This window comes from Pholis gunnellus (assembly GCF_910591455.1).
Source record: "Pholis gunnellus genome assembly, chromosome: 21".
Lineage (NCBI taxonomy): Eukaryota > Metazoa > Chordata > Actinopteri > Perciformes > Pholidae > Pholis > Pholis gunnellus.
Window position 1 is genome coordinate 9,782,081 of NC_136548.1, and position 19,699 is coordinate 9,801,779.

General features: G+C 43.3%; 3 protein-coding genes across 7 annotated transcripts; 2 read left to right on the plus strand and 1 right to left on the minus strand.

Moving 5' to 3' along the window:
- Positions 1–1,183: 1,183 nt before the first annotated feature.
- On the plus strand, positions 1,184–8,519 carry mazb (MYC-associated zinc finger protein b (purine-binding transcription factor)). 3 transcript variants are annotated; one of them, XM_079182403.1, is made up of 7 exons: positions 1,184–2,032; positions 2,235–2,487; positions 3,232–3,656; positions 4,198–4,445; positions 4,740–4,803; positions 5,182–5,353; positions 6,172–8,519. In XM_079182403.1, exons 1-7 carry the CDS (start codon positions 2,000–2,002, stop codon positions 6,510–6,512), a joined length of 1,536 nt encoding a protein of 511 aa, XP_079038529.1. In that variant the 5' UTR covers positions 1,184–1,999; the 3' UTR covers positions 6,513–8,519. The 3 variants fall into 3 exon arrangements, with proteins under 3 accessions (XP_079038529.1, XP_079038530.1, XP_079038531.1); XM_079182404.1 differs by having other exon boundaries at positions 2,235–2,385; XM_079182405.1 differs by having other exon boundaries at positions 2,235–2,385; positions 3,232–3,338.
- Positions 8,520–10,704: 2,185 nt separating this feature from the next.
- tlcd3bb (TLC domain containing 3Bb) lies at positions 10,705–16,928 on the plus strand. The gene is made up of 7 exons (XM_079182243.1): positions 10,705–11,085; positions 12,377–12,579; positions 12,814–12,897; positions 13,193–13,418; positions 13,541–13,636; positions 14,628–14,737; positions 14,892–16,928. Exons 2-7 carry the CDS (start codon positions 12,455–12,457, stop codon positions 15,157–15,159), a joined length of 909 nt encoding a protein of 302 aa, XP_079038369.1. The 5' UTR covers positions 10,705–11,085; positions 12,377–12,454; the 3' UTR covers positions 15,160–16,928.
- Positions 16,929–17,470: 542 nt separating this feature from the next.
- Positions 17,471–19,447, minus strand: pagr1 (PAXIP1 associated glutamate-rich protein 1). 3 transcript variants are annotated; one of them, XM_079183280.1, is made up of 5 exons: positions 19,210–19,447; positions 18,736–18,945; positions 18,159–18,480; positions 17,981–18,069; positions 17,471–17,851 (listed from the first exon to the last, which is right to left on the minus strand). In XM_079183280.1, exons 2-5 carry the CDS (start codon positions 18,902–18,904, stop codon positions 17,616–17,618), a joined length of 816 nt encoding a protein of 271 aa, XP_079039406.1. In that variant the 5' UTR covers positions 18,905–18,945; positions 19,210–19,447; the 3' UTR covers positions 17,471–17,615. The 3 variants fall into 3 exon arrangements, with proteins under 3 accessions (XP_079039406.1, XP_079039404.1, XP_079039405.1); XM_079183278.1 differs by having other exon boundaries at positions 18,736–18,948; XM_079183279.1 differs by having other exon boundaries at positions 19,194–19,447.
- Between the last annotated feature and the right edge of the window lie 252 nt (positions 19,448–19,699).

Below are 19,699 nucleotides of genomic sequence, written 5' to 3' on the forward strand. Positions count from 1 at the left end.
TGCTTTAAAAAGTAATTTAAAAAAAAAAAACAAGATAATAAATTGATATTAACACATTACCTTGTCTTTATTTTATGTACTTTACGCACATGGCATTATTATGAGGATGTTTATTACAGTCAGTTAATCTATAAGTCAATTGTCACTAAATAATCAACTAATTAGATAATTAATTAAATTACTTTTTAAAATAAAAATGCTTTACAATTTCTCCTCCAGTTTCTCAAATGTGAATATTTGCTGGGATTTTTTTCGTCATCTATTATATTACATTTATATATCTTCTGTTTTTTTATGTTTGAATATGTCAACTTGGGCTTTGGGAAATTATGAGGGACATTGTCTTTTACTATTTTCTAAAATGTTATGGACCAATAATCTAAAGATTTATGGATAGCAAAAATAATCGCTTGTTGCATTGTCGTATAATTATCGATCAATCTTCCAAATTATTTTCTGTTTGGTCCGTCAGAAATGAGTAAAAACAAAATCCCATCTCTATGTTGCAAAGCCCATGTTGACAAATGTGTTATTTCATCTGACTAGCAGTCAAAACCCTAAATATATTACAATACAATAATATATATTTATAATCATAAAAAAAACAATTAATATTCACATTTAAGAAGCCAGTAAATTTGGGTGATTTAAATTATCATGTCTTTTGACAATGGATTAATTGAGTAATCGTTTATTATTATATTATTATTGTTATAGAGTGTTACTACTTTGATATATATATATATACACATTAAGAATACCATGTGTTATATTTGTATATGTGCCTAAACAGGAAGTGTATCTGTATTCATGCACATCTATTCTCATCTATTGTGTGTATATCCGGAGCTGTTGTTGGTCTGTGGTCTATAGCTGACTCTGACATCATTATTATTGGCCGACTGGGAGGATCTGTGCGCACTCTCCTTTAAGATGCGTCTGTCATCTCGCCGTTAATGGAAAGTCATTCTGGCTGCTTCCTGCGGTGCACGAGGAGATCAGTTCCTGCTGGCGCGAGGAAGGAGGAAAAAAATAAAAAGGAAAAAAAACTACGGTTGGTGCATTTTGTGTCGGCCGACAAACCTCCAGGAAGGAAGGGGAGGAGGACAGGCCCCGCCGAGGGAGACGGAAATGAGAGGGGGTGTCCAAAGAGGAAACCCTATCCCTTTAAGAGCAAGTGGGACATAGCGGTGCGAGAAAAGGAGAGGAGGGGGAGAAGAAAGAGGAATTAAAAAAGAAAAGGAAGAAAGAGACAGGGAGGGAGGAGGGAGAGCGGGCGATAAAAAAAGAAAGATGACATCCTCGCAGCTGAACGGCCGAGGTGGAGCGATAGGCTGCGGCCCGGCGAGAGCGCCGCTCGCCGGGGTCAGGGCTTGAATCCAACAACGAGGCTTCGACAAAACACCCGATTGGCCTATTGGGAGAAATCGGAAAAATAGATTCATAAATTAAAAACAAAGCATGAGCTGCTGTGCTGACAGATACGTGTGTTATAACCCATATTTGTTCTCTTGCGTAAAAATGCATTTTTTTTTCTCCACGTAGAATGGTTTATGTTTATTGCGAAAGTGTGAGACTGTAATATGCGATTTTTATTTTTTTTTAATGTTTTTTTGAAAGCAGTTGTGTTGTGTGATATTGCGTTAGAGTAGGATTGGTGTTGAGTGAACTAAAGTTAGGAACCAAAGTGAAAAGAGAAACAGGCCATTATTGGACCTGGCCTGCTCCGCTGCTGCCTGAGCGCTGCAGCCTGCGTTAGTCAACAGCTGCGTGCATTTTAATCGACAGCATTAGGGCTACCTCAATGACAAAAAAACATATTTTTGCACACGACTTTATTCACGTTTTTTCAAAAGCAAATCCAGAAGCCCCGTCGTTTTCTGCTGCGGGACAGGCGCCTGTTTGCGCCTCAATCACCGGTGGGCCGATCCAAAACCATGCAAAGGCTGCCCTGCCCGATCTCAATCAGGAGCTGACTTTATAATCTCCATCGCGCAAAATGGATGCTTCTTGGAGCAATTTTCTCTTCCAGGTAGGCTTGTCGAGCAGGCATTGCTGGCCTCTCCTTTTTTTTGTTGTTTCTCTCCTGCTCTCATTTTAACTGCGCGCATTCTCTCACAATGTGTGTCCGGCGGTCCCGCGGCCCTCACGTCTCGTATTTCAACGTTAGCACCTCAAGATAATGCTGTGACTTGTGTTTACATTTGGTGATGGCCTTCTACTTGCTTCTCCAGAATACTCCCACCCAAAACCAAGTGGACGGGAGCCTCCAATCAGAGCTCATGCCCGTGCATACGAGTTCTCCCCAAACCCCACCCACAGAGCACATAGCACAGCCTCCCTCCACTGTGGACACTGCTGCTCTCAGTGAGGAGCCCCTGCCTGGTGAGGGACACTGCACGGCATCCTACACCTGTGGAGCTGACGAGACTACATACATTACACTTAACTCTAAACTGCATAACTGCCAGTATTTGAGTCACTCAGGTGATTAAAAACCCGGTGACATTGATTTTTGGTCATTTGCAGGTGAAAAGACGTAATGTTTGTATTATTTCAGTCAAATTTAATATTGCTTACATTCTATAGGATCAAAGACATTAAAGTTCAACGCATGATCATCCAGGGTATCTGGACATTTTGCACAACAGTATCTCAATGTTTGTTAATATTTATTTCTTTGATACATGTAGTATGATGGTTATTAAACCCTAATAAGTTGTCGTTACCACACATTTAGAGACACATCTGGGCCTTGATGCTTAGTAGAGCTACAATGTATGATTAGAGCAGAAACAATTAGTCAACTGACAGGATATTAACTGGCAACTATTTTGATAATTAATCATTTAAGTCATTTTTCGAAGCAAAATTGCCAAAAGCTCACTGTTTTCAGTGCCTCAAATGGGAATATTTGCTAGTTCTTTGTTGCCTTCTGTGATGGTAAACAGATTTTTTTGGGGGGATTTATGATTGTCGGTTGGAGTAACATGGAGACGACACCTTTGTTTTTCGTGATGGACATTACTCACTATTTTCTGAAATTTCATAGACCAGACTACAACTTAATTACCTCTTTAAATTGCTTGTTTGATGTTCCTGTAACCTAACATGCCTGAAAGGTGAATTAGGTTATTACACCTGTTTAAAAACAACCAAATTCGCCTTCTTTGATATTAACGTCTCTCTCTCTCTCTCTCTGTTTCCTCCCCCGGCCTTCCCGTGGTCCAGTGAAGCCAGTGTCTCGGCCGGCCCGCATGCCCCACATCTGTGCCATCTGCAACAAGCAGTTCAAGAACAACTACAACCTGCGGCGGCACCAGTCGGTCCACACTGGGGTACGCATGAAGGACAGGGCCAGAGAGCAGGCGCAGGGGGCAAAGGAGGGAGCAGTCGGCCAGGTGGCGGTGGCGGCCCCGTCGGCGATGGCGGTGGGGGCTGGAGGGAGGGTGGAGAGGCCCACTGTTCCCCTCTCCCTGCTACACCTCTCCGCACCTCCCCCTCTCGCCCCTCCTGTCGTGCTGGCGGGGGCCCAGCAGCTTCCCCTGGGTAGTCAGGATGGTGAAGGGGTGGCCATGGCTAACGTAATGGCTAGTGTTAACCCCCATGCTCCGCCTCCTGCTGCTGTCGTCATGGCCACAGGGGCGACAGTACAGGTGGGTCAGGGCCTTGTGGAGATGGCTGTCATCAACCCCAAACCTTCAAGCATGTTGTTTCTTAAGCTGCCTGGGATGGTTAACCCACCTTTTGTTGTTTTTTGTAACTGTTTGGGACCTGTAAGCAGTTCCTGTGTGTCGCCTGCTTTGAAACTCTCCCGTGTGTTGAATTCTACAAAACGTCCACGTGCAGTAATCCGTTCAGGGACCAGTCAATTCCATCCCAGTGTTTGGCACTGGTCCCCAGTTTGAGAAAACAACGTGCTAGAAGCCCCCCCCCCCCCCACCCACCCACACGCTCCACTGCATGTTCTCTGTAACACAAAACAGCGTGAAAGCAGATAAAGACTCCATCCGGTGGGACGTAGTTAATCTAACATGTGAATCAACATTGGTGCAAATTAGGCGAGACTATCGTTGTGCATTTGCATGGTTACAACAAAAGATATAACAATAGTTCATGTGTTTGTGTTCATAACGGTGCTTCTACTTTCCATCTAAACGCTGTTGTGTGTTCACCCGCTTCTCTGTTTTGTCTCAGCGGCCTGCGAATCCCAACCCGAACCCGGTGAGGAAGAACCACGCCTGCGAGACGTGTGGGAAGGCCTTCCGCGACGTTTACCACCTCAACCGCCACCGCCTGTCCCACTCGGACGAGAAGCCGTTCTCGTGTCCCATCTGCCAGCAGCGCTTCAAGAGGAAGGACCGCATGAGCCATCACGTGCGCTCCCACCAGGGGGGGGTGGAAAAGCCCTACGTCTGCCCCCACTGTGGCAAGGCTTTCTCCAGGTGACAAAGCTTTTACTGTCAGGGTTTGAGAAAGTTGTCTAAGTTTAGCTTAGCATAAAGACTGGAAACAGCTGGCTCTGGAGAAAAAAAACAAATCTGCTGGCTGTAGCTTCATACTTAGCGTACAGACGTGAGAGTGGTAACGATCCTCTCGGGCTAACTCCTGACAAGAAAGCATGTTGAGCTAACTAGAGAAAGGGGTTCTCCCCGACATTACGCACAAATGTTCTCATCTTTTACTTGAGTGTGAACGCATCATCTGTCCTAACAAGTTGACTCTCTTTCTCTCCCAAGGCCTGACCATCTAAACAGTCACGTCAGACAGGTACACTCCTCGGAGCGACCCTTCAAATGCCCGGTGCGTCATGTTTACCCTGTGTGACAGCCGCACCTGCCAGTTGCACACAGCATCTTTTTTTTTTTTTTTTTTTAGTTCTTTCATGTTTACAATGACCATGTTTACATGCACAGTGTTCCAGATGACTCAAGGTCGAGGTCTTGTACATTACCGCACTTAAAGCTGCCTTCAGCGGCCTCATACTGATATCTGGCTGATGTTATTTTATAACTTAAACGCCTCCGAGGTGACAATGTGTGAAACTCAACAATTATATATCAAAAGAATTATTGGAATTTCTTTTTGTGCACACATTTTCAAACTGCGTGCACATTCTGGTGCGTAGGTTTTTGCTTTCTACCCCATAATCACTCTTCGATTCCGTCTTTTTTTCCCCAGACCTGTGAGTCCAGCTTTGCCACGAAGGATCGTTTGCGTGCGCATATGATTCGCCACGAGGAGAAGGTCCCGTGCCACATCTGTGGCAAGCTCCTGTCTGCTGCATACATCACAGATCACATGAGGGTGCACAACCAGTCACAGCACCACGCTTGCCATCTCTGTAACCGCAGTAAGTTTCGCATTAAAGGATCCGCCGTGAATACTTTCATATTCATTGTTTTGGTTTTCCAGTACACAGCTTTACTGTTTGAGTCGCGTCCAGCCGCAGCAGGTAGCTGCTCTTAATGAAAACGCTCTGATGAATTGTGTTCTGTAAATCCTCTGGCTGCCAATACAATTAACAAAAGAACTCACTGCCTGCTGAGGAACTGGTGAACATCGTGGAGAGATCATTCCCTCAGGAGTTGGTTAAGACAAAATAGATCTGCTGGATGTGTAAACAGGTTTCTCATACCGTGTTTAACCTGTAATTTCAACCCATTGTTTAGGCGTTGTGTAAAAGAGTGGGAGAGAAATTCCTCTGATCATTTACAATGTAATCATGTTAACTTCCCCGATGTGTGATCTTGTTTAATCTGATCACGTTACCTTCGACTGAATGACTCTTGATTGCCTAAACTAAGGAGTTGTTGCCCACATTGATGTCATCAGAAGATGACCAGGAGGCTACTGAACCCTTTGTCTTCTGAACAAACACATGCAAGAGACGAAACTAAAAGATGGGGATGACCAAGCCAAGTTATATTTAGAGAGAGAGAGAGAACAACTTCCCATCAGGGTGCAGATTTTAGCCTGACCCGTGTCCTGTGTCCTATGCTCTGTGCATCAGCAGTGTGACAGTACTGTAAGAGATGTATGTCTTGTTCCTTATTGTCAGAATGGGATTACAAAAGCGCCACGACGAAAGCATAATGATGAGAGTTCATTAATTTCCTTTTCGAGGTCAGTTTTAGTCACTTCCCTCTCGTCTCTGCTCTCTTCCGTCAGGCTTCACCACGCTGACGTACCTTCGTGTCCACGCCCAGAAGCACCATGGGCAGGAGTGGAAGGACAGTCCGGGGGGCTTCGGCACAACCTCCGGTGGAATACTCGTGTGCCACCTGTGCGGCGTCCACTGCAAGACTCCCACCCAGCTCCAGGGGCACATGGGCACCCACAGCAACAGCCAGGGTGCCCCGAGCCCCATCACCTCTAACGTGGCTGCCAGCAGCTCTGTCTCCCTCAGCAACATGGTGACGGCGCCCACCGTGTACGTCACTGGCAACACGGTGGTGGACCTGCTCGTCACGGACTGCTCGAGCATTGCAGCTCCACAATCCCACAGTTAGCAGCAGAGAGCTCAGCAATAATAACCTCAGTCCCTTAACAGAGGGCAAGGTTAGAGACGGTTAAAGTTACGCGTAGATGCTGATCCGGTTTCAGTTTTGTAATGTCCCCACTGATAGGTATGGTTAGGATTTAAAAGTGGGGGAGATTAACTCCAGTCCAGGGCAGTATCGCCTCACAGCTGGAGCATCAGTGAAAAGGAGGCTGTATTAATAGAGCGGTGAAGTCATGGAAAGACGGACCTTTGTGGCTGCAGCAGGTTCATTGACACCAACGACAAACATGGATGTGTTGTCCAAATATTCCTGAATGCTCTCGTGCATTTAAGACTCCAGCGGAACTGTGGTATTGTGGGCATCTACTGTATTACTCTCCCCTCTCTGTCCTCTCTCTCTCTCTCTCTCTCTCTCTCTCTCTGTCCCTCCCCTCGAACCCTGGCTGCTCTCTGCAAGTGCACCAAGTACTGTATATCTCACACCAGCTCTGATCTTACCTCCATTTTTGCAGCTCACTTTCTAAGAATCCAAATGGCTTGCATTAGGAAGTAGTAGAGACAGAATAGCTCAGAAACCAGTAGAAAGGAGAGTTGTGTGTTTTGGTTGTGTGCGTGTGTGTGTGTGTGTGTGCGCGTGTGTGCACACGCAAGTCAGGGCTCAGCTAGCATGTTAGCTTGTTTGTTCACAAAACTAAAATCATATGATTTTTTTTTTTTTGCAAAGCTGTAATGCCAGGTTAATAAGTCTCCAGAGGGCTGTTTATTGATCAGGATGGAAGGCCGTACGTGGTGTGGCCCGTATGGAAATGTGGGATGTACTCGTTCATTTGTTTCCTAAAGGTACAGAGATACAAATAAGAGTTATGTTCAGGAGTGTCAAGCACCTTAAGTCGTTATTCTTTGATTCAGCAAGGATCGAAGTGGGTTTGAGATGTCTTGGATTCTCTTGCTCCGAGTCTTCCTCTCTTGGTCTGGCCATTTAAAGAAAAAAAGAAGAAGAAGAAAAAAAAGAAACGTAACTGCTAATCAACACTTTAGCTTCTGACATGGCAATTCTTGCACTCGAAAAACTACCTTTTGCATGAATTTAAGCTCAGTCATGCTTATTGTTAGGGAGCTGTCATGACAAAAAGAAACCTTTCGCAGTTCCACCAAGTTAGTTGGCTGTAAACAATAATATTTATAAAAAAAAAGTGTTGATTTTATTCCGAATATTTTAAACATTGTTGGCCATTCATTTGATTGTAACTGTCATTGCCATCGTCCTCTTTTGTTTTCTCTATGTACCAGTCCAATGAGTGAAACTTATGCATTAGATTTAGTCCTTTAACTCTGTACAGCACATCACGCTCTGAACGCAAGTCATCATCGACCTACATTAATCATGAGAAGAATGGTCACCTGTCCGTCGGATATCTTTGGTTGCTTTAGGTCCTATTGTGAGTGACGTGGTGTTGAGAAAGGGCTTATAAAGTCATGAGAACAATGAGAGTTTGACAACACCACTTGGTATGCTGTAAACAAATCCTGGTTTTGTACTGGAGTGCTTTTCCCGTTTTGTGTTAATGTTAGCTTGACATTTGTAGAGTTGTTTCTTTCTTCCTTCTCTTTTTTTTTCTCCTTTGGAAATGTGTTCTTCCTGTTGAGAAAATTAGTGATTTATTAAAACATTAATTTTTAGGTTTTTCTCCATCACACTAAGAAAAGAATATTACCTCTACTCTAGGATTCTGTACAGCTCTTGTGATACATCTTAATGCCTTATCGTACTCAACTGCATTTTAATTCTTTTATGATGAAATATTTCAAATCTTAGTCATGGATTCATTAAGAATATTAATGGGATGTATTTATATTTATATTTTTATATTTCTCAACAGTATGCATGTCTAAAAGGTTGTTAGAGCAAAAAAAAAAAATCGATGATGCTTAATACAGTCATAAATATGTTATTTTGTAGATGAAGTAGAGATCATGTTATTATTTTGTAATTTGGACAATTTAAAGTAAAAAGAGTAAATGGGTTTTGTTTCATGTGCTGATCTGTTCATCTACTACACCCTCACTGGTAACACTTAATAATATGGGTACAAGCTTTAGTAATGCCTAATTAACACATGACTCATTATGATTTAATGTGTTTAATAACGCAGGATGTATCATTAATTGATGATGCACACCAGTAAGAAATGATCAAGTCACTGTGAGCGTGTTTGATGCATCAATGGAAGTTAACTCGGTTCATTTATGTGCCACCAAACTGATATCCAGAAAAGAGAATTTCAGACCCGAGCATTTGATCAGCATCTCTGAAAGCGGAACAGCTTTCTTCCTAGAAATAGGAAGCTGGATTCAAGTCGGATGCAAACGTGCAAGTTGCTGCATGAGCCGGTGACAATAGATACAAACAAAACCATCCTGAAACATATCAACACTGTTCGTGGAAACATTCCCATATTAACGTGACTTCACATTGACATTCTTGCACAACAACAACAGAAGTTATCCCAGTAATCTCAAATGTCCTCAATAGATTCTGAGAAATGAAGAAACGAGTACGAATCTGATTTTTGTTACTTATTGCACCTGTCTAAACAACAGTGTGCAAAGATCACTTTTCCTGTTTCCTGAGTAATGTCTTTCCCTATTAATCACTTTAATCTAGCTTTGAAGAGGAACTCATTCTATTCATTGACAGAAGCCAAAATACAGTGCAAAGGGAGGATCACTGTATAGTAAAGCTGAAGACTACAAGTTCGTAGATATTCTCCACACTGTTGAAAGTAGTTTAAATTAAGTGGGTACTCCAAAACAAGTCAATTCTAACACGCACACTAACATTATTACATTGCAATAAACAATCACATTACAAAGCTGTGATTTTTCTACATTTACTTTCCTTCTTGGCATCGTAGAGACCAATCTTTTCAGTTGTAGTCGAACTTTTTATAGTTTTGTAATTTATGGCCAATTTACCAAGTGTTTCATTAAAGACAAGGCTGCTCTTATTCCAACCTCAGAGCTGTATGTCTGCCTGGCACGACAGCTGTCACATTGCACTCAATTTGTCTTGCTGACTTCATTAGAATTAATACATTTTGTAGGATCTGAGTCTTAAATGGACCGGCGGTGGAAGAGGTTAAAGGCACAATGTTTTGCAACCTTTGCTCTTTTGTGCGTTACTAATTTACAGTCTCACTATCACATTATATACTTGACGAGTTATATCTTCCAAGTTTGTGTACTGAATTGATGATTTTTGCTTTTATATGTTTTTATTTATGTATTTGATTATATTTCTTTCACCTACCTGTGTGTGTTGCATATAGCATCTTTAGTTTCCACATGGTCGTATTAAGGTCTTACTACTCCATAACTAATAATTTACAAGCTTTGAGTAAATTATTAGTTATGGACACGGTACAGTAAGTGTCGTGAATTATACATAATTTATGGAACCATGAAGTACATAGCAGACCAAAAGGAGATATTCTACTCAACAAATGTGTAGCTTTTCTCCCTAATCTACTTCTTGTACTCTTTTACAGATGTTTCCAGTTGTAGGAACAGTGCAAGCTGCTGTCACAGTTGAACTCTTAGAACAGTGCAGGGTCATCAATGCAAAGCCTGACCAGTGTTGCATTGATTAGCATGCAATCTGACTACAAATACATCAAGGTTTGCAATGGTGCAACATGTCAGAAGAATGAGCATTCACACATACCAAGCATCTCTGATAATGTGCAGATAAGGACTGATCATTTATCAGTTTATTTGCACATGCAGGTCCATTTATAGGTCAAATAAACAACCGGTCCAAGACAAACACATAAATAAGTCTTTATAGACACAGCTGGCATTAATGGTAAGTGACTGCCTTTCATTATTTTTAATAGGGTCATGGTTCTATTAATTAAATACACACATACACAGTCCTTTTGTTTGTATGTAAATTCCTTCTTTTTTTTTGTAAGGGGTCAGATTGGATATGGCAAACTATGAAAGCAGCTTGAATAGATGCCGTCCTTATGGGGAATCCATTCAATGCTTCCCAGTATAGAAAACGATAAAACCCAGTGTACAAAATGCAGAGCAGTGACTGGTGCACGTTTCTCGTCATGACATGAGCTGCTGCCTCTGGACCTGTAGGAACTAGCTTGCGCAGCAGTCCACGGCGTTGAGTCAACGTTGCAATCTGCGAGGCTGAGACAGCGGCATCTCTGGTCTGATGAGATGACATAGCGACTAGACTAGGCTAACGTTACATTGACACCTGGATCAGATTGTGCCATTGGGTTTTTTTCCGTCACTTTTGACCGTTTTTCACTTGGCTGTTTGCTTAAGCTTGCTTGAAGCAGGCCAGTCACCAATGCTCTCACTGAGCTACCCTCACATAGATGTCGATCTAACGTGCTGCAAGCTATCGTTAGCTCGCTGCTGCTACCCTTCAGACATCGAAGTGGCCACATAAACATGCGGATCATCGAGGCGGAGACCCCTGGGACATCTCTAACGTTAAACACTTTCTGGAGGACACGAGCTTTCGACTAGCCGCTGACTGGACTCGGCAGAGTCTTTGTGTAAATGTTGCTTTAAGATTCTTCATTTCTTCTAAACATGTGTAGCTTAACTCCAGTCTGTTAGCCACGGTTAGCTTCCACGGTGTCGGTTAGCTTAGCTGCTACAAACAAATAACAAGCTAACTGAACAGTTTAACGTCTCCACGAATACGTGACAAAACATGTACCGTGGTGCATTCAATTGTCAGTTATTGTTTATTGGGTGTCATCTTCTTGCTAACTATTTGGATTTGGACTAAACGGAATGGCTGCTATCTAAGCCAGCGGTGACTAACGGCTATAACCACATTTCGGGAGATGCTAACGTTGGCTAACGGTCTTAGCGTCATTGTTAGCATTGGTCATGCTTACCTAAGGGAGGGACTGCATTTAATGTTAGCAATAGCGCCTCTGTTCACTAAATATAACGTCTCACACGTGCATGGTGGTTGACTCAGCTTTCCTCGATTCAAACTAAATAAGCTCAGAAATTGGCGTTACTTTAGCTATCTGGTGTTAATTCTAGCTTGAATAGCCGGTGTGTTTAATGGAACGCGTTCTGTATAACGTCAGCGTACATTTGACGTGTGCTCTCGGACACAATTGAGACAAAGTTGCTTAATGTTACGTTGACGTTTAACAGTTGGCAGATCCGCGTCAATACCTGATTAGTTTAGCTGTATGTCAACCTACAGTCGCTCTCAATTCCACTCTGTGGTTAGCTAACATTGCCTGTCAAGAGCGTGGCAAGTGATTCTCATTCCAGACAGGTAACATCACTCTAGCCCGGAACTATGAGCAGCAGCAGCCCATTCTTGTGTCGATATTTTCCACGTTCAGGATTTAAAAAAAAAACGCAATGCGTATTTTACTAATGGACATTGACTTTGTATTGAGTCAGCTAGTCTAGTGTAATAATACTGCATGGATCTACCACATGGTTGCCCTAGGAATACATGGGGAAGTGAACAATGTCATCACATGGATGGAGCAGCATGCTGCACTAAAGGGCCTTCTGTTATTCTGCCACTGCACTCACATTTGTATAGTCTCCCTGATTTGGATCCCAGGCACTGTCCCTTTTCACATCTTTAAAATAAACTAGTTTCCCACATTGTGCCTGTCTGTTTACCCCACTTCATCTTTATTGTACATATAGCAAGGCCTCAAATGAAGCTAGAACAATACATTGCCACACATGTTGGACTTTTATTATACGCTTTGTGTCAGTGCTGCTAATGTATAGACATGGGAGTTGCCACTAGATCAATATGAATTGTTTATTCACGGTTTGATATTTTGTGTGTTTCAGAGAGGGGAAAGAACGACGGATCTCAAGGACCAGATTGCCCGCTGAACTTTTTGCCTCTCAGACAGATTGCCAGGGACCATGCTGACCATTCTAGCTGCTGGGTCTGTGTTCTTTCCAGGCCTTTTCTTGCTCTCCAAACAATGCCTGAAGTCAATCCCAGCTCTGAGATGGAGCGAAGGAGATGCAGTCATTGTATCCGCCAGGTGAGACCTTCTGAAACTTGTTTTCTTCAAGACTCGTGCAGTTTATTTTGTACGACTTCAGTATGGCAGGTTGTTGCAGCTGCACTTCTGTCATTTACCAAGATCGCTCAGCTGCATATTGTTAAGGGCTCTACTTTCTTACCATGTGTTAACTAGACTAGTCTAAACCCTTTCACTGCATTGGCTAATGAGAAATACATCATTTGTAATCATCTTGCCGTTTTCTGCTCCCAGGTTGGTTTCATCAATTCAGGCAGTCATGGCCTCTTCAGCTGGCTACATCATTGCTTCTTCCTGCGAGGACATCCTCGAGGACCAGTAAGTCAAGAAATGCTCTCCAGAATATATTCCACCTCCGTTCGACCAGTGTGTCCGGTCTTGTTAGTGCATGAAACAAATGAACTTTCGGGATTTATAATTTCCAAGGCCATTTAAAGACACTTTGTGTCATGCATCAGCTACAAATGTTTACCATTTGACTTTATGTTGATCAAGGCATACGCAGTTTTAAATTTTTTTTCTCTCATCAAAACGTCTCCGTCTGAGGGAATTCCTTGCTCATACTGTTAAATTGATATGTATTCTGAGCCGGCTTCGCCTCCTCTCTACACAGGCATTGGCTGACAAGCAGTTACATCATGTTTGCAGTTCCCTACTTCGTGTACGACATCTACGCAATGTTCATGTGCTACTGGTACAAACTTCGGGTCAAAGGGCACGAGGAGGCCTCGGCAGCGCCCCAGCACATGAGCACTGCGCTGACCAGCTTCTTGCGTCGCGAGTTCCTCATGGTGCTGCACCACGTGGTCATGGTCACCGTCTGCTTCCCCGTCTCTGTGGTAACTGTCACTATAAGTTGTATGAGGTCATAATGCTTATAGAGACATTAGAAAGCCAACCACACTGTAATAGCATTCTAGAAAACTAATCGACCTCTTTCTCTCTCTCTCTCTCTCTCTAGTTTTGGCGACAAGGAAAAGGAGATTATTTCCAGGGTGTATTGTTCATGGCTGAGCTCAGCACTCCATCCGTCTGCTTAGGAAAAATACTCATCCAGGTAAGTGTGTTGGTTCAGCCTCGAAGACGAGTTGGGTGCGTTGTTGCATGTGCTTGTGTCTGTCACACTAAAGTTCCACTGCACTCTTTACTTCTTTTTTTCCCCCCCCTCCCATTTTCATTCAACGGAGAATATATTTCCGGTCACTCCCAGCATGCAGCTTGTTCATGTCCGTCGGCTCCCGTTGACTGTGTCTTACATGAACAGCACGGTCGGAATATCATCAGGCGTTAATTGGTAACACAGTGTGCTTGAATACACGTTGTAGGAGCTGCACAACCCCCCCCCCCCCCCCCCCCCCCTGTATTTGTTTTAGGTTTGTGTGTGTAATGTTTCGGTGTCCAGATAAAGGTTTTTCCCTTCACTGCTTTCTGCTTGTCCCCCATCGGAGGCTCCCACAGCTGTTAGCCTCTGAATATAGCCCCGAGTATTTTGACCGGATATTCAGCAGATACAATATCAGCTTGTCCTTCTACCCTCTTATCACTCGACACCCTGCCCCTCCCGCCCCCGTCCATAGCAACAGTGCATGTGGCCGATTGATAAACAACAACTGGCTCAAAGCTGTGGCCTCGTAGAGCCGCCCTCTTGTACCTAAAGAATAAAAACAACAGGGTACGTATTGATGGGATGCCGTCTAGGATCTAGGATCACCATTTTTAACGCCATGTGTGTCAGCTTGTCCTCAGTGTTACCTCACTGAAGCAGGTTGAACGATCAAGATTAAAGTTTAAGTCCTCAGCTGTAAACAAATGAGAATGCAAAATGCTTCACTGACGCACGCTCCTGTAGGAACCAGCTGCACGGCATACGGTGCTCTGCATCGCCACGTGTTCCGTCCGCGCAGATAGTATTAGCAAATATAACAGTTAGGATTAACAGTAAAACAATGGCCGATAAGATTAACGCCGTCAGCTTTCAACAAACTGTACTGCTTGCTCTTCTTTCTCCCTCTCTTTCGACCTCTCCCTCTGCTTTTCTCTGCTCTCAGTACAAACAGCAACACACTCTCCTGCACAAAGTGAATGGGGCTCTTATGCTGATCACTTTTTTCATCTGTCGAGTCATCCTCTTCCCTTACCTCTACTACGCCTATGGAAGGTATGTCTGTCTTTCCATCTCTTTTGTTTTTTCTCATGTTCTGCGGTCTCGCTCAGCTTGGGTCGGTAACTTGCACACAGCCACGTGATCTCTCTCTTATGGATACAAGGCTCAGAACGCGTGTTTAAAACCCTATTTATGTCTTTCGATCCAGGTACGCGTCCATTCCCTTCCACATGGTTCCCCTGTCGGTGCCCTGGCACTGTAACCTCGGTGCTGGTCTGCTCATGGCTCCCCAGCTCTATTGGTTTTCCCTAATTTTCAGGGGCGCCCTGCGACTATTCACGGGCTCCTCCCGCTCTCAGAGACCAGGTGCGACCACGGCCGCAGCCAAGGAGGGGCAGACGGACGGCAACGCACTGCCCCAGCCGGCCAACGGCTACAGCACGTGTGCCTCAGAGCCTGAGCTGGCCACTCACTGAGGAGAGTGGAGGGGAGGGTGGGGGAGGGAAGAAAGGCGAATGTACCAATGAGTATGTAAAGGAAAGAAAGCTGTGAGGGAGAAGTGAGACAAGTAGCAATATGAAGAGAGCTACAGACAAAAGGCCTCAAATATTGCTGAAGTGTTTGCGGCCAGCAATCAAGCTCCCAACTGCGAAAATGATTTGGTCGCTGGCCTTCAATCACTTCAGCATCTCAGTTTGTAGGAAACAAGTGGAGTGTTAATGCACTCAGTATTTAACGATGTCATCTGGCACTCTGACCGGTAGGAACATGCACTGACCTGAGAGGAATTTGCCTGGATGTATAGCAAGCATAGGTGGCGATTTCCCTCATGTAGATCAAATTGAGTCCTCTCTGCCTCACGGTATAGGAAGAGCAGGAGAATAGGAATGTATTATATTGTATGTTAGTACATTTGCTGTAGATGGAAGGCCTAATTCAGGTTAGTAATGAAGAAGACCTTCAAAAAAGAAAAAAATCCCGACTAAGCAGTATTTTGACTTGTTAGTGTTTAATATCTGTATCCTCTATGTAGTCACTGTCACTCTTAACAAAAATGTAACCAACCTGCAGGCTGACTCATCTTTAGAAGGGAGATAATCTCATAAGACTGTATTCTGCTGCCTTATCCCTTTCCCTCAATTCTTTGCCGTTTCTTTAGGTTTTTATTTATTTTCATCCCCGGAGGAGAAGGAAGAGGCTTCCTCAGACAGAAAAATGTGACGGGTGTACATAGCCGATGTAAAATTGTCCTTATTTCCACCTCAGTATTAGGTCAATGTTGGGTTTTACTATTTATTTTTTTAAGTTTTGTCTCACATCTGATGTTTCAACAGACGTCTTTTGAACAATGACATTTCAGCATTAACACAAAGCATTTCACTGTTTTGCCACCAAGTGTACGCAAAGTTCCCCCCAAACCGTAAAGCAGTGCTTCTTGTTTCATTGTAGATATGACTTCATTCCATGTACTGGTATCACAAAGTGTTTTTAGCATACGAGGGAGTGATGCACAGTAGCAGTCACTTTAAAACGAGTGTTTGTTGTTGTTTTTTTTAGATTGGTGCTGATATGAATCTGAAAATATCCATTTGATTGGCTGGAATATTTCTGTAAGGGATCCATAAGAGTATTTAAAGCTTTGTTAGGGGACTTTGCACATTTTTGCCGTTTGAAGGGAAACAAAAGTGCAAAATAATCTGGTAGGGAAGCATTCCCTTGTGATAGACATGCAGCACATTTGTCCACTTATTTTGATGTTCCTCATTTATATTTGAACCCTTTTAGATTTTATGAAGCACTTCGATCATTTAGCCGTTTATTTGAGCCACTGGTTCTATGAACCTCCTATGAACAAACTGGCTAGTTTTTATCATTTTACGTTTGTTTAAAGCCGCTTCACTGTCCTACAAATGGGTCAAGACAAACAAAAACAAAACAAAAAGCTCAGAAACCATCAAGACGGGTGTGTGCTAAACACATCTGGACAGCTGTGGGCATGTTGAACACAGAACATCCATTCCCGTTCCATGAACTCATAAGATACTGCTTCTTGACAATACTAAAACATTTCAACTGATGTACTGTATATTCCACAAAATGCTCGTTATTTATTTGTACGTATTTATTTATTTATTTGGTTTGTGGTTTTGAATGCATATTTATGCATACATATTATACTATATGCTTCTGAGCCTTATGTGAAGGCTGTATTGTTACTCCAACTTAGCTAAAATATACTTCTCTGTCCTGATCCTGCCTCGAGTCTTTTTTACACTTCAGTTTTGTTCATGTTGAAATTTAGCAAAAGCCATTTTTTGGATCAGAAACCTAGTTTGAACATCGCTGGCCATCAGAAGGGAAACGTGAACCACTGGAGGGAGCCAGAATCCATGCATTGGTGTCATAATACTGCTTTACTAGCAGGTACTTTTTAAGCATTGGGAAGTCTTTTCACAATGTAAACATCTTCATTTGGCTGTTTTATGAGAGGAAGTCCCCACATTGTGAGTAATGATAGAAACAGAGGTCCCTTTAATACATCTGTCGCAGGCCATTGTGGGAAATGTATGTAAATGAGCAGGGCTGCTTTATTGCAATATTGTTTTTTATATATATGGTTTCTGCTTAAATGTGATCATATGCATTCATCTGCTAGGTCTTCACATTACATCCCTATCTTATTTTTTCCATACAGAATCTTTAGTATCCCACAATATATCCCACTATCATATGCTGCTCTCATCACCCATCGTTACTGAACGCCGATTACAACAGTTAACATTCTCCAGGGTTCAAAATGTTTATTGCCAACATACAAAACACACATAGAAAACATACAAAACTTGTTAGATAAAAAAATTCAAGTTTTGAGAAAAGCCTGGAAAGCACTTGGCCCTATTTGCCTGTGAGCAAGTCCTCGTCTCCTAATACTTCAGTATCTCCTCTGTCTCGGGGAGAAGATGGTGTTGGGGTTGCTGTCTCGTTCCCGCTCCTTCTCCCGCTCCTTCTGGCTGTTCGGAGACAGAGCCTCCTCCAGCTTCTTTTCGCTCTTGAAGAGATCCCGACCCGTACGCATGATGTGCTCCTCAATTTTGCGGTGGCGTTTCATGTCAGACAGCACCTTGTCCATCCGAGCTTCCCTTTTCACAGAGGAGCGGGCTGAAGATCCTGGAAGAAAAGGGGAGGGGGGGGAACGTCAATTAGATTTCCCTAAACCACCAAACCGGAGAAGATGGAAAACTATTCATTGACTTTGCTTATAAAAGGTTTTAAAAATCAAATCTCAGTGGTTGTTACCTGGTGTTCTGCGTCTGTTCACAAAGGCATTTTTCGGAGTGGCTTGTGTTTGCTCTTCATCAAAGTCAAACTCGGTTGGACTTAGAGGCCTGTAAAACAAACGGTAATGATGTTTCACATTACCTGTACACGAACCAAAATCCTAACAGATGAAATGATGAGAAATAGTGGTACTAACCTGCGGTCTCTCTCCTCCCTCTCTCTTTCCTTCGCTGCCTCTTGCTCGTCCTCTCTTTCAGGTGAGGGGGTACGATCGGGAGTAGGGGGCCTCCTAGGAAGAGGCTCAAAGTTCAATTCCAGCATCTCCCCTTTAGAGAGGAGCTCATACAGTCTTTTGATCTCGGCAGGGGGGGGCATCCAGTTTTTGGGGTCCTCCATGTCCTCGTCACTGTACGCAAGCTCCCATTCACCGTCCACTCCTGCAGCCTGCTTTCCCTCTCCGCCGCCCAGCCCCGTGTCTGCCGGAGGTTCATCCTTGTGTACTTCTCTTTCCACTGCAGCTGAGGAGGCGGCACACATGTGCACAAAGTCAGTTTCAGAGAAGCAGAAGTACTGCACTTCAGTATTACATGATATCTAGATTACTTTTTCTATAGGTACTACAGTTAAAGTACACAATGACACTGAGCATTCAACTCTTTACAGAATTAACCGTGGGCACTTTTCAGACTCTGAGTAGTGGACTTTCTCTTTAATGATGAGACGTCTTCCCTGCTACGTGTGCTTTCAATGTGTGTGTGATTTGTGTTTCTTACCCTTTTCATCCTTGGTGGTCGCATCCTCTTCCGTGGCAGCTGTCATGTCCGTGTCCTGTTCGTGTGTGTCGCCCTCTTCCTCTTTGGCTGCTGCAGGTTTCTCTGCGTCGTGCACCCCCAGAGCCTCAATGCCCTCTCTCAGTGAGGAGTCTGTGGCTTCAGCCTGCATCCTTCCTACTGCTGCTACTGGTGAACTTAGTAGTCACAGATCTGCTAAAACGCAAGCATGAATAATGAAAAGATACATGTTAGTACAAATCAAAGTAATAGGTAAGTAGGGGGGGAAGGGGTTCTCTTAAGAGTGGTATCAGGTACTGGTAACGTTAGCTGTTAACTTTGATGAATGGAGCAGTGGACAAAGCAACAATTTACACGTAATATTGTAGTTCTTTGACTTAACTATGTAGCCAACGGCAGGCCTAACCGTCAGATATTTCGAAATAAGATAAGATACGCGCCTTAAATGGTCATTACCAAATGTCCGGGTTGTCGCAGGTGTTGCTTGAATCGTCAAATTATCTTTCCCAGAGAATGAAATCACCGAAGCTCTCCATGAGACTTTTTAGGGATAATACACGATTATACAGAGACGTAAACATAGCGCCATTTTGGGTTGTGTGACGATCCGCTTGGTTCGGTGAGACCGCGCATTACCGTTGATTAAACACCAAACGGATAGTCCGTCGACTCCGCGAACAGCGCACGGCAGTTAAGCTGTGTGTTGTTGCGATCTACTGTCGGGACTACTTCCTCCTTCTTCTTCTTCTCTAATTTGATTGGCGGATCACAACCAACTTGAACAGGTGCATACCGCCACCTACTGTACCGGAGTGTGCAGTTTCAGAGTAAAAGTTTCATCACTGTTCTAAAGGATAATAATAATAATACGAACAATAATAATAATAATAGTAACAATAATAATTAAAAGAAGAAAACATAAAAATATTTTAAAAAGGGACTACTT

Coding starts and splice junctions, on each gene's coding strand:
- pagr1 (XM_079183280.1), bottom strand. CDS start 18,904: ATGCAGGCTGAAGCCACAGACTCCTCACTGAGAGAGGGCATTGAGGCT. Junction 18,481..18,735: donor GACCACCAAGGATGAAAAGG/GTAAGAAACACA, acceptor CCGCCTCCTCAG/CTGCAGTGGAAAGAGAAGTA. Junction 18,070..18,158: donor AGGGAGGAGAGAGACCGCAG/GTTAGTACCACT, acceptor TTTGTTTTACAG/GCCTCTAAGTCCAACCGAGT.
- tlcd3bb (XM_079182243.1), top strand. CDS start 12,455: ATGCTGACCATTCTAGCTGCTGGGTCTGTGTTCTTTCCAGGCCTTTTC. Junction 12,898..13,192: donor GAGGACATCCTCGAGGACCA/GTAAGTCAAGAA, acceptor CTCTCTACACAG/GCATTGGCTGACAAGCAGTT. Junction 14,738..14,891: donor CTCTACTACGCCTATGGAAG/GTATGTCTGTCT, acceptor CTTTCGATCCAG/GTACGCGTCCATTCCCTTCC.
- mazb (XM_079182403.1), top strand. CDS start 2,000: ATGGATGCTTCTTGGAGCAATTTTCTCTTCCAG. Junction 3,657..4,197: donor CCACAGGGGCGACAGTACAG/GTGGGTCAGGGC, acceptor GTTTTGTCTCAG/CGGCCTGCGAATCCCAACCC. Junction 4,804..5,181: donor AGCGACCCTTCAAATGCCCG/GTGCGTCATGTT, acceptor TTTTTTCCCCAG/ACCTGTGAGTCCAGCTTTGC.